Source organism: Echeneis naucrates, chromosome 20 (assembly GCF_900963305.1).
Source record: "Echeneis naucrates chromosome 20, fEcheNa1.1, whole genome shotgun sequence".
Lineage (NCBI taxonomy): Eukaryota > Metazoa > Chordata > Actinopteri > Carangiformes > Echeneidae > Echeneis > Echeneis naucrates.
In genome coordinates this window covers 226,750-241,138 of record NC_042530.1, presented here as the reverse complement: position 1 = coordinate 241,138, position 14,389 = coordinate 226,750, and the positions used below count along the sequence as shown (strand labels likewise).

The 14,389-nt window shown below is 48.4% G+C and overlaps 1 protein-coding gene across 4 annotated transcripts; it reads left to right on the top strand.

The window, feature by feature from the left end:
- Positions 1-187: 187 nt before the first annotated feature.
- acvr2ba (activin A receptor type 2Ba) lies at positions 188-12,641 on the top strand. 4 transcript variants are annotated; one of them, XM_029529308.1, is made up of 12 exons: positions 193-330; positions 488-631; positions 4,884-5,091; positions 6,445-6,551; positions 6,641-6,789; positions 7,087-7,230; positions 7,320-7,463; positions 7,623-7,771; positions 7,858-7,972; positions 8,045-8,183; positions 8,283-8,413; positions 8,539-12,641. In XM_029529308.1, the coding sequence occupies exons 2-12, from the start codon at positions 580-582 to the stop codon at positions 8,758-8,760; spliced, it is 1,560 nt and encodes a 519-aa protein (XP_029385168.1). In that variant the 5' UTR covers positions 193-330; positions 488-579; the 3' UTR covers positions 8,761-12,641. The 4 variants fall into 4 exon arrangements, with proteins under 4 accessions (XP_029385169.1, XP_029385168.1, XP_029385167.1 ...); XM_029529309.1 differs by having other exon boundaries at positions 188-631; positions 6,445-6,563; XM_029529307.1 differs by lacking the exons at positions 193-330; positions 488-631 and adding an exon at positions 4,034-4,122.
- Positions 12,642-14,389: the final 1,748 nt, after the last annotated feature.

The window sequence follows — 14,389 nt, the reverse complement described above, 5'->3', positions numbered from 1 at the left end:
TCCATGTAGACTTGGAGTTGTGGAAGCCGGTCTGTCGCCCTGCCCCGGTCTCTGGACCTGGACTCCGGGCCTCTCAGGATACAGGAAGTCAGGGCTGAGGACGTCACGCCCAGCTGCAGAGGGTCCCGCCCTTCCAGAGAAGGGGCTCTTATTTTGAAGGGGAGCAGGTGGCGCTTCCTCCCGGTTGTCCCCAGCAGCCCCGAGCAGAGAGGGAGCGGGAGGACACGGAGCTGGACCCGGTTCAGGACGGACCGGGACGGACCAGGACCGGGAAGGACCAGGACTGAACTGGCTCCGCTGTCCGCCCCGCACGGCTCTGGATTCGGGCAGGTCTACTGCGTTCTGAAGGAGGCCACACACACACACACACACACACACACACACACACACACACACACACACACACACACACACACACACACAAAAGCTCGGTGGACAAAAACGCTCCCGGACTCCGGGCCTGACTGCGGGTCTCGGTTTTACGCAGCGTCCCTCTGAAGCAGTCTTAGATGTTGGAGCAGGACCCGGGGACCGGGACCAGGACTGGACCTGGCGGAGCAGCCTCCATCTAGAGGAAAGATGTGTGTGTCCGGACTGACGGCTGCACTTCTGCTGGGAACTTTGTGTGCAGGTAAGGGCTGGGGACCCCCGGGACCCCCAGAGTCTCACAGAGTAAGAATCAGAGCTGGGTTAGCTGGACTCGCCGAGCAGAGGGCGGTCTGCAGGTCCGGGTCCTGGACCGGGGACTCGGGCCTCGGTAGACCCGGACCCGGAGTGCTCGGGTTTCTCATCCACCTTCAGTTTGTTTGGCTGAAGGCGCGTGCATGTGTGCGTGTAGAAGTACACGTGTGTGTGCACGTTCACGTGGCTGCAGGCTGCTGCTCTATTGTCTGCACGGCCACGCGGATCGATAATCGATCAGAGCGCGAGCCCCGGTATTGTCTTTTATTTTCGCCGCACGCGCTCTTCGGTTCGGCTGCGGATGAATGAAGCGGCGCGTGAGCGCGTTCACGTGGCATCGTAGTAGGGGGGGGTGCGTGCACACGCGTGCTGGAGAAATACTACAGAGGCGCGCGCAGCGATGTGACACAGGTGATGTGTGGTGGTCTGCACGTGGGGCTATGGTCATCTCGTCTGTGTGCGCGTGCGTGGCCTGCAGGTTTGTAATAAAGAGGAAAACAGTTCCTTCACCTGCTCAGATCTGGGGTCGATACGATCGTCACTTCCTGGTGGACTGCAGTGTTTCTGCAGCTGACCTGGGAGGCCGTCACATGGCTCCGCCCCCGGTGATGACCTCATAGATCAGCAGGTTCCAAGGGCCAGGACCCTGATCTACACCTGTACACGTCACACACACACACGAACCGTTGATGACGATGGGGCTCAACCTGTGGTCCATTTCCTGTGCAGCCGTGGTCCTCGTTCTGGTCCTGGTTCTGTGTGTGGATCTATCCTGATGTAAGACAGCTGGAGAACTGGAGGAGGGAGGTGCTGATGGTGAAGTCTGAACTGTCTCACTGCAGCGTGTGTGTGTGTGTGTGTGTGTGTGTTGACCACAAAGCACAAACTGGTGTTGCCTGTGACAGCACACGGTCAGCTCAAAGCTGTGCTGCATTCACTGACACACACACCTACATAGTTGTCTCAGGCGCTGGGGCGTTGAGGGCGTGGCTACAGAACCTGATGAGTCGACAAAGGCGTTTAACTGGATCTGAACCAGAACAGGAAAACTAAACATGGATGCTGCTGTTGTTTTCTGTGGTAAAAGGGAACTTCAAAGCTTTATTCAGTAACATGAACGTTTCTGTCTGACATCATCAGGCGGTGACAGTGAAAGGTTGAACTTGTCACCTGATCGTTGTGATTCTGTTTCGACCTAAAGGAGTTGGTGATTAAGGCCACTTCCTGCCTTTGGGTCGGACTGTGATGACATCATCAGCCTGTGGCCACAGGTTTTTGTAGGGAATTGACATCATCCGTAGAAATATTTCATGTCATTGTGTTTCTAATTGTGTGACTCTGTTGTTGTATCAGCTCTGCGTTCATTTTGGCTAAAAACAAAAACTGAACCCCCCTAACACACACAAGGGGGTGTGGCGGGGGAAGGGTGACTGTGTCAGGGGGTAACTGATTTATCCTCCTGCATCAGCTGCTCCCAACAAAACAGTGTTTCAGAATAAAAGGAAATGTTAACTGTGTTTTTCTGCGAATTATTCAGAAATGTTTTCTCATAACCTCCACAAATGTGCCTGTTTCCTGTTCAGCTGCTGTGTGTGTTGCTGTGATCGTGTGATCCAGCCATGTGTTGGCAGTCGGGTTCTCTGACGGCAGCTCCTTGACCTGCTTTGAGTGATCAATCCACACACACTCAGCTGTTGACAGGTGCGGTGTGTGAGGAGGACACACACTGACACACAGTGTGTTTGGGCCCCCAGAGCCACCGTACTCTGGTGTACCTGGACTGAGGAAGTGTCCGACAGTTCAAATTGACCAATCAGGCAGCGCCACCCACCCCCGGCACCACAACGTCAGTGAAGTGTTGACTGTGTTGTATTGTGTCTGCCTGTGAAGTTTGGAGCCTCACTGTGACAGATGGGGGGGTGGGGGGGTCCACAACTCTTTTTCAGTGACAGAGTGACAGCTCCCAGGGGCCCAGCCCCTCCTCAGGAATGACCCTCTGTGCTGCCATTTGTCCAGGGGTGGGGGCCCAGTCTGGGGGCGTGTCATGTCTGGGCTTTCACAGATGGGGGGGGCAGATGTTGTCTGGACAACAACGACCAAACACACACACAGTCTCTCATGCTTCCGTCTGATTGGCTGGTTCCTGCAGGCAGCTGTGATTTGTTTGGACCGGATGATTTCTGATCTATCACGTGCACGCTCACACGTGGTGCTGGACCCTGTTGGGGGCGGGAGGGCTGTAAATCTTTATAAGTGGTTCATGGGGCCGGGGCTCATGGGATATTTGTGAGGGGGGTGTTCAGGGTCACAGTTCAGGCCTTGAGGTGTTTGGGTGTGTCTTGGTTCTGGTCTTGGTCCTGCACCTGGTCCAGATTGTTCAAAACAAGTCTGGACTCTTTGTGTTTGTGTACACACCGTCCAAGTGTTGAAATGTTTTTTTCATCACTGTTGTGTGTGTGTGTGTGTGTGTGTGTGTGTGTGTGTGTGTGTCTGCAGTTGTGTAGCTGGTGTTAAATGTGGAGGACCCTCTATTGTCTGCTCCCCTGTGCTGTCAGGCCAACACACTGTGATCGATGGCACTTGTGTGTGTGTGTGTGTGTGTGTGTGTGTGTGTGTGTGTGTGTGTGTGTGTGTGTGTGTGTGTGTGAAGGATTCCCATGGCTTTGCATCTCATATGTTGCCCTGTGATCTCAGTAACATATGCACACACACTCTTGGCCTGCCAGATAACTGTGTGTGTGTGTGTGTGTGTGTGTGTGTGTGTGTGTGTGACCTCTGACCTCCATGTCTGGAGTGCACAAAGCCTCTTAATAATTCCTACATAGTCATTTTGCATGATAAAGTCTCTCACACACACAGACTGATTTGCATTTCACACACGTCTGTATCCATATCATCAAGGAAACACAGGAGGTCAAAGGTCGCACACAGAGTATAGACATGTTAATGTGTGAGCGCTGATTGTGTGTCTGAGTTGTTGCAGCTGGACGATGTGAGTCTGAACCTTTTCTCACACTAATGATGCTCCAGTTATTGCTACGAGACCAGAGCAGGCTGGAGCCGGGTCCCTGACTGGTCCCTGTCCGGTCCCTGACTGGTCTCTGATGGGTGGTGGTTTGAGCCCTCTGGACTCCTCCAGAGCTGCTCCATAACCACATTATTAACAAATACATGATGCTGTGTGTGTGTGTGTGTGTGTGTGTGTGTGTGTCTTGACATGCAGGTCAGATGACCTCACACACTCATCATAGAAGTCTGAGGGACAAAGATGGCCAACCTTTCCCCCCTCAGATCAGACATGTTATTGTGTCTCTGCCTTTCATGTCCCCCACCGGCTGTCATAAGTCCGTTGCCATGGAGATGCCAGCTGCCATATGGGCGGAGGGGACAGCGGAGATGTTTGGTATTCAAGTTGTATCTCTGTGGTTGGTGGTGAACTTGGTGAGCTTCCTGTTATGGCTGCTGCTTCACATTAAAAGTTTTTCAATAGTAAAGGCTTTTATTCTGGTGATGATGAACCTGCTGATGGTCTAAGGTGTGTGTGTGCCACACACAGCTGACTGAGGTGGACCAGAATACTGATCAGGGTCCTCAGGTGGAGGAGAGCTACCGTACTGCAGCAGCTGTGTCTTTGTCCCTGGTCCTTGGGTCCTTGGTCCCTGGTTCTGGTCCTGGTCTCTGGTCCCTGTGTAGGAAAACATGCCCTTGTCCACATACAGACGGTCCAGGTCTGGGCCTCTTCAGGGACCAGATCTGGTCTCAGAATACAGGATCTGGACTGCTTGGATCTTGTGATCTGATTTAAGCCAGTTGTTTGACTTTCTGTGATGATAAAACTGATAATCAGAGCTGTGTGTGTGTGTGTGTGTGTACTCCCACCTCTCTGGTTGCCTAGCGACCATAAATGCACAGATTGGCTGTAACATCTGTCACAGTAAAAGATGCCAAAACCTGCTGCTGCTCAGCGCTTCAGTCCCTCCATCATCTGAGGACACCTCCTCTTATAAACCCTATTCTCATGTTCAATTAAACTTCAATGTGGTTCACTCTGTGCATATGTGTGTGCACTCCTGGTGACAATCTCATTCCTCAGAGGTCAAAGGTCACATCTGTTGTAAGTTGTGTGTATGTATTAAATGCAGCTCCAGTTACGTGTGTGTGAGGTGCCCCCCCACACTGAGCCTGTCTTGTGTGTGCTGCAGGGCTGAGCCTCGGGGAGGACGACACCATGGAGTGTTTGTACTACAACGTCAACTTCGAGATGGAGAAGACGAACCAGAGTGGCGTGGAGCGCTGCGAGGGCGAGAAGGACAAGCGCTCGCACTGCTACGCCTCGTGGAGGAACAACTCCGGCGCCATCGAGCTGGTGAAGAAGGGCTGCTGGCTGGATGACTTCAACTGCTACGACCGGTACTGACCCCTGACCCCTTACCCCGACTATAGACTATGTCCCAGTTCAAAGTTTAGTGTGTTCTATTATACAGACCGTCATGGGCCAACATATCCCAAGATCACTTGCAACAGTTTTAAAACGTCAGTAAGCAGCAGCAAGAATCTGAGGATCAAACAGTTCAGTCCTTTAATGAAGAATCCATCAGGATCAAGTCCAGAGCAGGTGAGACCCCTTTTAGCCCCTCCCACTGAGCCCTACCAATTTAGCCCCACCCACCTGGCTCCTCCTGAACTTTCTACTGTTTAGAAAAAAAAAAGATGGCCGGCAGATTACAATCAGGAAGATTAAAACCAGCAGCTGACAAACTGAAGGGTGACGTTATCAAGGGTTGACCAGTGTGGTGTAATGAGGAAACACACACATTTCCCATCATCCCCATCACCCTCTTGTCAAGTCCAGCTCAGATGAGGATGCGTTTCTCAGTCAATCAGCTCTTTCCTTCTCTGAGCTGACAGCCTGACCAGTGGAGGGAAAACTGATGAAACGCTACAATCAGATGGCTACAGAAAGACAAACAACAGAGTATTAGAGAAACAGAAAAGGATCAGCTGCTCTGTGAAACAAAGCCGAGGTCCTGGGTGAATACAGGAAGACCCTAACACCACAGGAATGAGCCTTTCCAATGTTTCCAGCAGCACATGAAGGCGTCATGAGAGCGTTGTCTTGAAGAAGCAGCTACAGATGATGTGTTCATGTTGGAGTGGCAGCGTGGACCGATGCGATGCTCCCTCCTCATCACTAAAGGAAGACTCACACTTTTCTTCAGCAACACGTTTTCTCTTAGGAAACAGGAAAGAACTGCTATCTGGGTCAAATCTTACTGTTACCAGGCAACCACCACGATGTTTACCGTCCCCCAGATGTCATGTGATTGACAGGTCGAATCTGAGGCGCCGTCGGCCTTTTAGACAACCAAGGATGACAGAGGGGGGACGTCGCTCCACATCGAAGATCTCTTGAGGCCACTGTCAGTGCTGCTGTGATAGAATGAGCACAACTCACTGTTCTCGCTCTATGCAGCAACCAACATCTGTACCACCATCAGGGTTTGAAACCGACAACCTCACGGTCACATGGTCGCTGCTCCACCGTTTCCTCATCCATCTGCTTCAGTTCTTGAGGACACACTCAGCCACAGCTTCCCAGAAGTTGTGTGTGTGTGTGTGTGTGTGTGCGTGTGCGAGAGAGATCTTGTTAGTGTTATTACTATGTTGTATCAAGTTCAATGAAGGAGGATCCATTAATGACATCATCCATATCAGAGGTTTGATTGGACGTCAGATGCTTATTTACTTTCTGTTTGGCCTCAGACAGGAGTGTGTGGCGACGGAGGAGAGTCCTCAGGTCTTCTTCTGCTGCTGCGAAGGAAACTTCTGCAATGAGAAGTTCACACACCTGCCTGACATCACCGGCCCACGTGAGTGTGTGTGTGAGTGTGTGTTCATGCACTTTAATGAAGTGGTAAACCTTCTTAAATGTTGTGTGTGTGTGTCTGTTGTGTGTTAGTGATTAAAGCCCCGCCCCCCATCCTCGGCGTGCTCAACGTGATCATCTACTGCCTGCTGCCTGTCACCATGCTGTCTGTTGCTCTGTTGACTGCTGTTTGGATGTACCGACACCGCAAACCACCGTATGGACATGTGGACGTCACTGAGGTAGCACACTGATAGAGACACAGACACATAGTCTTTATGTTGGACATAAACAGAAACTGTCCCCTCACTGAGTGAATTTATGAAGTCATGTTTCCCCCTGGTGGTGAAAAGGAGAACCAACAGACTGACGTGTGTGCGTGTGTGTGTGTGTGTGTGTGTGTGTGTGTGTGTAGCCTTGTGTGATGTCAGAGGTCTCCTGATGTTTGATGTTGTCTCACTGATCGGTCTCTTTATCAACTTTTGGACACAGTCTGTCACTGGCGCTTTTTCATGCTCTGGTTTGGTGACCCCCCCCAGGACCCCGGGCCCCCCCCTGCCTCCCCCCTGCTGGGTCTCAAGCCGCTGCAGTTGCTGGAGGTGAAGGCCAGAGGGCGCTTTGGCTGCGTTTGGGAAGGTCAGATGATGAACCAACATGTGGCCGTCAAGGTTTTTCCCATCCAGGTGAACTTCCAACCACTTCCTGTTCTGGGCTTTACTGTGGACTACATGTCAACACCTCCTCTTCCTCTCAATCTTCCTCCCCCTGACAGAATAAGGAGTCGTGGCAGAATGAGAGAGATATCTTCACCACTCCAGGAATGAGACATGAAAACATCCTGAGGTTCATTGCTGCAGAGAAACGAGGAAGTCACCTGGAGGCCGAGCTGTGGCTCATCACCGAGTTCCATGAGAAGGTGGGGAGGTCACAGACAGGAATGCCTCTTGAGTTGGTGCTATCGGGGATAACGTAGAACCTTCAGCTTTAGTACAATAGAACTGAAAAAACTTATAGTGTAGAAGTTGAGTTTGTCCAGAGGAACGTGGGCCAGTTTGACATGAGCGTGTCTCTGCAGGGATCTCTGTCTGACTTCCTGAAGGGAAATGTGGTCAGCTGGTCCGAGCTGTGTCACGTAGCCGAGTCGATGGCGTGCGGCCTGGCATACCTTCATGAAGATGTTCCCCGACAGAAAGGAGAGGGCCCGAAACCGGCCATCGCCCACAGGTCTGCACGTCGCAGCCGTCCACATGACAGACACACCGAGTCAGATCACCCTGAGGAGCAACATCTATTCTGTGTGTGTGTTTCAGGGACTTTAAGAGTAAGAACATCATGCTGCGTTCAGACCTCACCGCCGTCATCGGTGACTTTGGTCTCGCCGTTCTCTTTGAGCCGGGGAAACCACCTGGAGAGACACACGGACAGGTGAGCTGCTCTGACCAACAGGCTGAGGAAGAGCTTCAGCTGAGCACTTAGTGTGTGTCCGTGTGTGTGTAGGTGGGGACCCGGCGTTACATGGCACCTGAGGTTTTAGAAGGAGCCATCAACTTCCAGCGAGACGCCTTCCTTCGAATCGACATGTACGCTATGGGGCTGGTGCTGTGGGAGCTGGTGACCCGCTGCAAGGCTGCTGACGGTACACACACAGACACACACACAGTTCATTTCTATAGAACAGAAAGCTTTCCATCCTTATTCTGCCTGATCATCAGATGGACCGTTTCTGGTCTTGCAGGTCCTGTTGACGAGTACATGCTGCCATTTGAGGAGGAGGTGGGTCAGCATCCGTCCTTAGAAGACCTGCAGGAGACCGTCGTCCACAAGAAGATGAGACCAGCCTTCAAAGAGCTGTGGTTCAAACACAGTGTGAGTACACACACTCATCTTCATCATCGTCCTCAACTCTTAAGAATGTTTCTTATTTTAATGAAGAGTGTTAAGCTAACAAGTAATTAGTAATTATATATTAACAAGGCGGTCTGACTCTGCAGGGTCTGGCTCAGATCTGTGAGACTGTTGAGGAATGCTGGGACCACGACGCTGAGGCTCGACTGTCGGCTGGCTGCGTGGAGGAGAGGATCTCCCAGATCCGCCGCCTGACCACCACCATTGCCCCGCCTACCTCTGACCACCATGCCCTGCTGGTCTCCACGGTGGCGCCTGTTCCCATGGTAACCAATGTGGACCTGCCACCCAAAGAGTCCAGTATATGAGGGAAGCCAGAACAGAACTGGAGGCCTGTTGTTACCATGGTGACATGACCGAGTGACAGACCTCTCTCACACACACACACACACACACACACACACACACACACACCTTTTCTCAGTGGAACTGAAGCACGAGAGCAGCTGCTACTCTTTGTCTTTTACCAGCATGTCCTCGTTTCTCCTCAGTCACCAGGCATCCATGTTTCTCTGTGGAAAAACACACACAGACACACACAGACACACACAGGATAACACATTCAGGTCCGACTCAGTGAATGCTCTTCTATCTCCAGGTACCTCAGCAACGTTTTTTTTCGTCTTCTTTTCGTCTTCTTCTTCTCCTCCTCCATCACATCTGGATCTACCTACCACGTCACCTAGCAACGTCCTACCATCAGTCAAGCATTGGGACGTTTTCTTACTACAATGCTGCAGGAATGCGATGACTGTTACACAACGTCACATCCACAAACACAGGAAGTGAGGTCAGCAGGAAACACTTTACTGGTCGTTTCCTTTCGCTTTTGTGTTCAGCTGTTCTGATTGGAGGTTGAAACTGAGAGGAGTGTGACGGGATTGGTTGTCAGGACCCAGGAAGCAAACGTCTTGCATGCAGAGATTTGATTGGCTGACTGAGGTCAACCACAGCATTTCGGTTGGCTTGGAAATAAAACTTCTCAGGTAACCAGGTCTACGGGGGCCGGGGGTGTTCCACAGTCTGGAGCACAGATAAACAGGTATGGCTGATGAATGACTCTGGGGGGAGGAGTCTGTCCAAGGGTGCTCAAAGCCTATTGGCTATTCTAAACATGAAAATCAGTTTGGTGCCGAGTCACACATCACCCTTCAAAAACAAGGTGAGGACCTCAGGATGCATAAACAGGCTTATGCATTTAGGTCAGCGTGTGTGTGTGTGTGTGTGAGAGACACACTTTTTACTGCTGGTGCTGATGTTTTGCTTTCCGTTCAGTCTGGTTGTTGTTTGTTGCCGGAGCTCAGTGAAGGACCTGTGACCTTTGACCTCCTCACTTTCCGACATGGCGGCCTCCTGGCAGCGCTGCAGAGATGATGCGTGATATTTCCTTCATGCTGCTTTTTGATCTCACACACACACACACACACACACACACACACACACACACACACACACACAATGCTGCAGCTCCTCAGGTTAATGTCAGAAGTCAACATTTGCAGGTCAAAGGTCATCAGCCTTTTCCTCCCTCAGTTCCAAACTGTTTTCTTTGAACCAGGACCAAACCTGGGGCGCCAGCCTCAGTAGTCCGGGTCAGACTACGTCCTGTTCACACAGGTCTGCTGTCTTTTGTCCCTTCTGTGACGCCATACATGTAAACAGTGAATGTCTACAACACTGCTGCTGAAGACTCAAACTCAAAGATGAATATATTTGTCTGTTCCCTTTTTATCGTTCGTTTTCCTTTCAGTGCGTTGAACTCATGCAACTCTGTACGAAATCAGTGAAGCCACGTGAGGCGTTCGAGGGGCGTTCGGCTGCAGGAGCAATGGCGAGCTCGAGTAACAAGAGAAAAAGAGAAAAAAATTTAAAAGAGGTCAAAGGAAGCCACTGACCTTTCATGAACCACAGACCACCTCAATACACCAGAGATACCTCAGACTTTTCTACGTGTTCTGTTTCTATGTTTTCTTGTACTCACATATTTTATTGTGAAATTTTATGCTTTGTTTTCGTTTATTTCCTCTTTGATCAAAAATGTTAATGTTTTTACATAATTATCTGTAAATACACACTTTACTGATCTGAACTGCCGAGATCACACAACACCTGGACTGGACCAGACCAGACTGCACTGGACTGGACTTACCTTCCTCCATCATCCTTTCTTTATCTCCTTACTTTGGTCCCATAATCTTATCTCCTTTCCTTCCACTCTTGTCTCCTTCATACTCATTTTACCTTTCGTTTTTTCCTACCTCCTTTCCTCCTCTCTCCCAGGTTTATCTATTAATCTACTTCCTCTCCTCTCTTGTCATCCTTTTCCTTCCTCCTCCTTCCTCACTTTTCTTCATTCTTTAGTCTTCCCTATTTCTTCCTCTGGTTTCCTCCTTCTCTCATCAGAATTTGATGATTCCTGCAATAATTTACAGAATCAACAATTTTCTGATCCTATCCAGGACTGATCACCTCCACGATGCTGCCGAAGAAGGCCTGACCCGACTGACGGAGACAGAAGACTGACCCAGATCCAGGTTTATCCAGGTGTTTTCAGGAACATATTACCTCATTAAAGCCTCACAGGCAGAATTGTGTTCTGGGAGCGTGGTGGCAGCGTTAGGATTCAGGAGGTTTGGGGGATGAGAAACACAGAGTCATTGTCACATTTGTTAGTATCTAACTTCCTGTAGTTCACATCGGGACATGGCAGCAGCCCAGTTAGCAACGTTAGCATCCCACAGGGAGGGACCAATCTTTTGTATGCTAACAAAGCTAAAGTGCCAACGCTGCCGACGTCTTCCCATTCAGTTCATGACAACATGACTTTTTCTGGACATACAACTGTTCTGACTCAATTAGCTTCTGCTGTTAGCACCCATTAGCTCACAGAGTAACTTCCTAATCTGGGAGGAGCCAAATGAGTAGCGTCATGGCGGCACCTCTGGGCTTCCACTTCATCAGGAAAAGGTGTCGCCGTCAGAGGCTGCAACATCAGTGAGAATATTAGGAGCGGCTCACTGTCTGAACAAACTGAGCTCAGCAGGCCGGCGGTCTGACCTTGTCCCTATGAAAATGAGCAGAAACCAACTGTTCTGGGTTTGACTTGTGCAGACAGGTGATGATGATGGCCATTGCTGGCTTTGATGCTAAATGGCGGGACATAGCGAGCGGCGTTCCTCCAGGTTTTCACAGCATTTTGTCTGAGTGTGATGTAAAGAAGGCTCGTTTTGTACACGTGATGCTTCCATTTTCTTGGCCAATCAAGTGCCTGTGAGGAGGTGGGGGGGAAGCATCTCCCGCCTCCTCTCAATGTCAGAAAAACCTTCTTCTGACTGAGAACTCGGGCCTTAGTGGACGACAGAAGTGATGTAATAAAGTTTGACCTTTGACCCGGTGCTACCTTCCTGACTCAGACCAGACCAGGTTCCATCTGGGTCAGGAGCTTACTGTTAGAGCTTTGCTGCTGTTTCTCAACCCGGGAAAGGACGATGGCGGAGGGGGCTGCGTAAAGATGGCGGCTTGCTGTTTCAACATGATGTTTGTCATGTTGAGGTTTGATGGCAGAAAAAGCACCGGAGACATTTCATTGATGAATTTAGCAACAATGATTCAGAAGCAGTAAACAATCAGATGAGTTCCTGTTTAACTGTTAACCAACAGGAGGAGTCTCCTTCATCAGCTGCTCTCTGATGGTTATGCAGAATCAGCTGATCTGGATCAGTCTGACTCTCTGACTCCTGTGTGTTTATCCGTCCATTCTCATCCTCCATCTTTGATAGTGACGTCTAAAGTCACGTCTCTACATCGGATGCTCCTATTGGCTCTGGTGGGTGATGTCACAGCCAATCAGTGCATCTTATTCACACAATAATAAAGATCACTTCCCCTAAAATTAATCAACACTGCCGACATAAACAACAAAATGTCTCCAGCTAAAATTGAAGTGTGAAGTGAACTCCGTGTTTCTGACGCTGAGGTGGCCATCTTGACCAGACTCAGCCTCCTCCTCCTCCTCCTCCTGATGATGATGGTGTGGTGTGAAATGTAAATCTTGTACCTTATGTTTCACTGTTGTAGCTTGACTGTAGAACACAGAGACAAACTTGTACTACTGATTTAACAAATATGCTATAAAAAAAGTTTTCATTGCTGAAAAAAAAAAAAAAAAAACGAACCCCCCTCATTTTTTGGACCGAAGATGAGTGGAAACGGCTTCTTTTTAAAATGTATAAATCTAAAATGTGCGTAAACAGATGCCGAGGCAGGAAGAACTGGAATAAAAAAGTCTGTCATGCTGCCGCTCAGAGGTCAAAGTGGGAGTTTTTATTTTCAAATGTTTAATTTTAAGATGATTGTTGTAACATAGATGTTTAATTTGATGAAAATGCCCTCGTTAGGAATGATCTTTTTTAACTGTGGTGCTTTGTAGAGAAAAACAGACACAGAGCTGTCGATAGATCTGAACCTAGAAAATAAAAAAAGAAAGTTGTGTGTTTGTGTTTATGAGGCGTCTCTCTCTCTTTCCACATCTATTTTCATAAATCTGTTCTATCTAATCTATTTCTATCTGTAACCCTAACCCTAACCATTCCTCTCCACTCAGTGCCAAGATCATTATTGTATGAATGAATGTAGTTCTTGTCCTCAACGCCCCACACACACACATACACACACACAAGACCTGTTGGTAAAAAATGAAAAATCACTGTAGAAAATTCGATTTTATCTTTTTGTATCTGAAAAGAGACAATAAATGCTGTCAAATCATTTTATACAAAATGTTGCCGACTTTTGTGTTTTATATTCAACTTCATACGTGGATCAGCCGTATTTATATTTTGATATGAGTGAAATAAGAATTACTGGGATGGTTATTTTTATGACCCGAACAAAAATATCTTCAGTCAATTTGAAATGACGAAGGAAACTGTTGGATGTTTTCACTCCAGCTTCTTTTTTCAGCTTCAGCAATGTATCATCTTTCACGCTTTTATATCATCCAACTTCTTTCCGGAGAGAACAGTGATAATAACCATCAAATCCAGGTGAGCTCTGAGGTTTCAGACACCTATGGAAGGTCTTTGAACGCTTCATTGATCTCTGAATTTGATGTCATTAGTTTGTCATCTTTTCTAACTGCTGTAATAATATCATTTGATTTTAGGTGTTTCAGCTCTTCATGTTCAGAGATTTTACTTTGGTTTGGTTTTAGCTAATTTTTCTGTCTTTGTGTCATCACTTCCTGTTTTATTTTGAAGTCTGTGTGTTACCCCTGTCTTCCTACCTGTGTGATTGCTGTCTTTGTCCTAATCTGTCTCACCTGTGTTGTCATGGCTGTTCCAGGTTGTCAGTTAGATTTGCCTTTATTTACTCCGTTGTCGAGTTGAAGGAGAAGAAAGCGGTGAGTGTTCATCTGATTTGATCGCTTCACTGAATTCTGTGAGATTTACTGAGAAACAAAAATAGTTTTATAGGTTTCTAAAAATTAAATTCAGATCAGGTCAGAAGGAGAGAAAACATCTGACATCAGTCTGTCTTTGTATATTGCAGAAAAAGTTTTAAGCTGCTCGTGTAGAAACTGAAAGTCAATGATGATTTTTTCTTTGTCCGACAAAAACAAAACCAGTTTTCTGTTTGAACACTTTTTAAAAAACAGCCATGTTAGAAAAATCATGACGAGAGCATTTGGAAGTTGAGTTTGTGCTGATCCCCAGAGAACATTTCAGCTGTTTGTTTCATCCACATTCTTCATCTTCAATGGACTGAAACTATTAAACATCTTCAACTGTAATGCCTGATTGGCTTCGTCTCCACACCAACAGAACAAAGGCTCATGGGCGTTGTAGTATCAGTTTACCAAACAGTCAGAAGAAACAGAGTCACATTAAAACATTAAAGGGAGGTTTTATTCTAAGATCCTGTTGGTCGGTCTCTGCT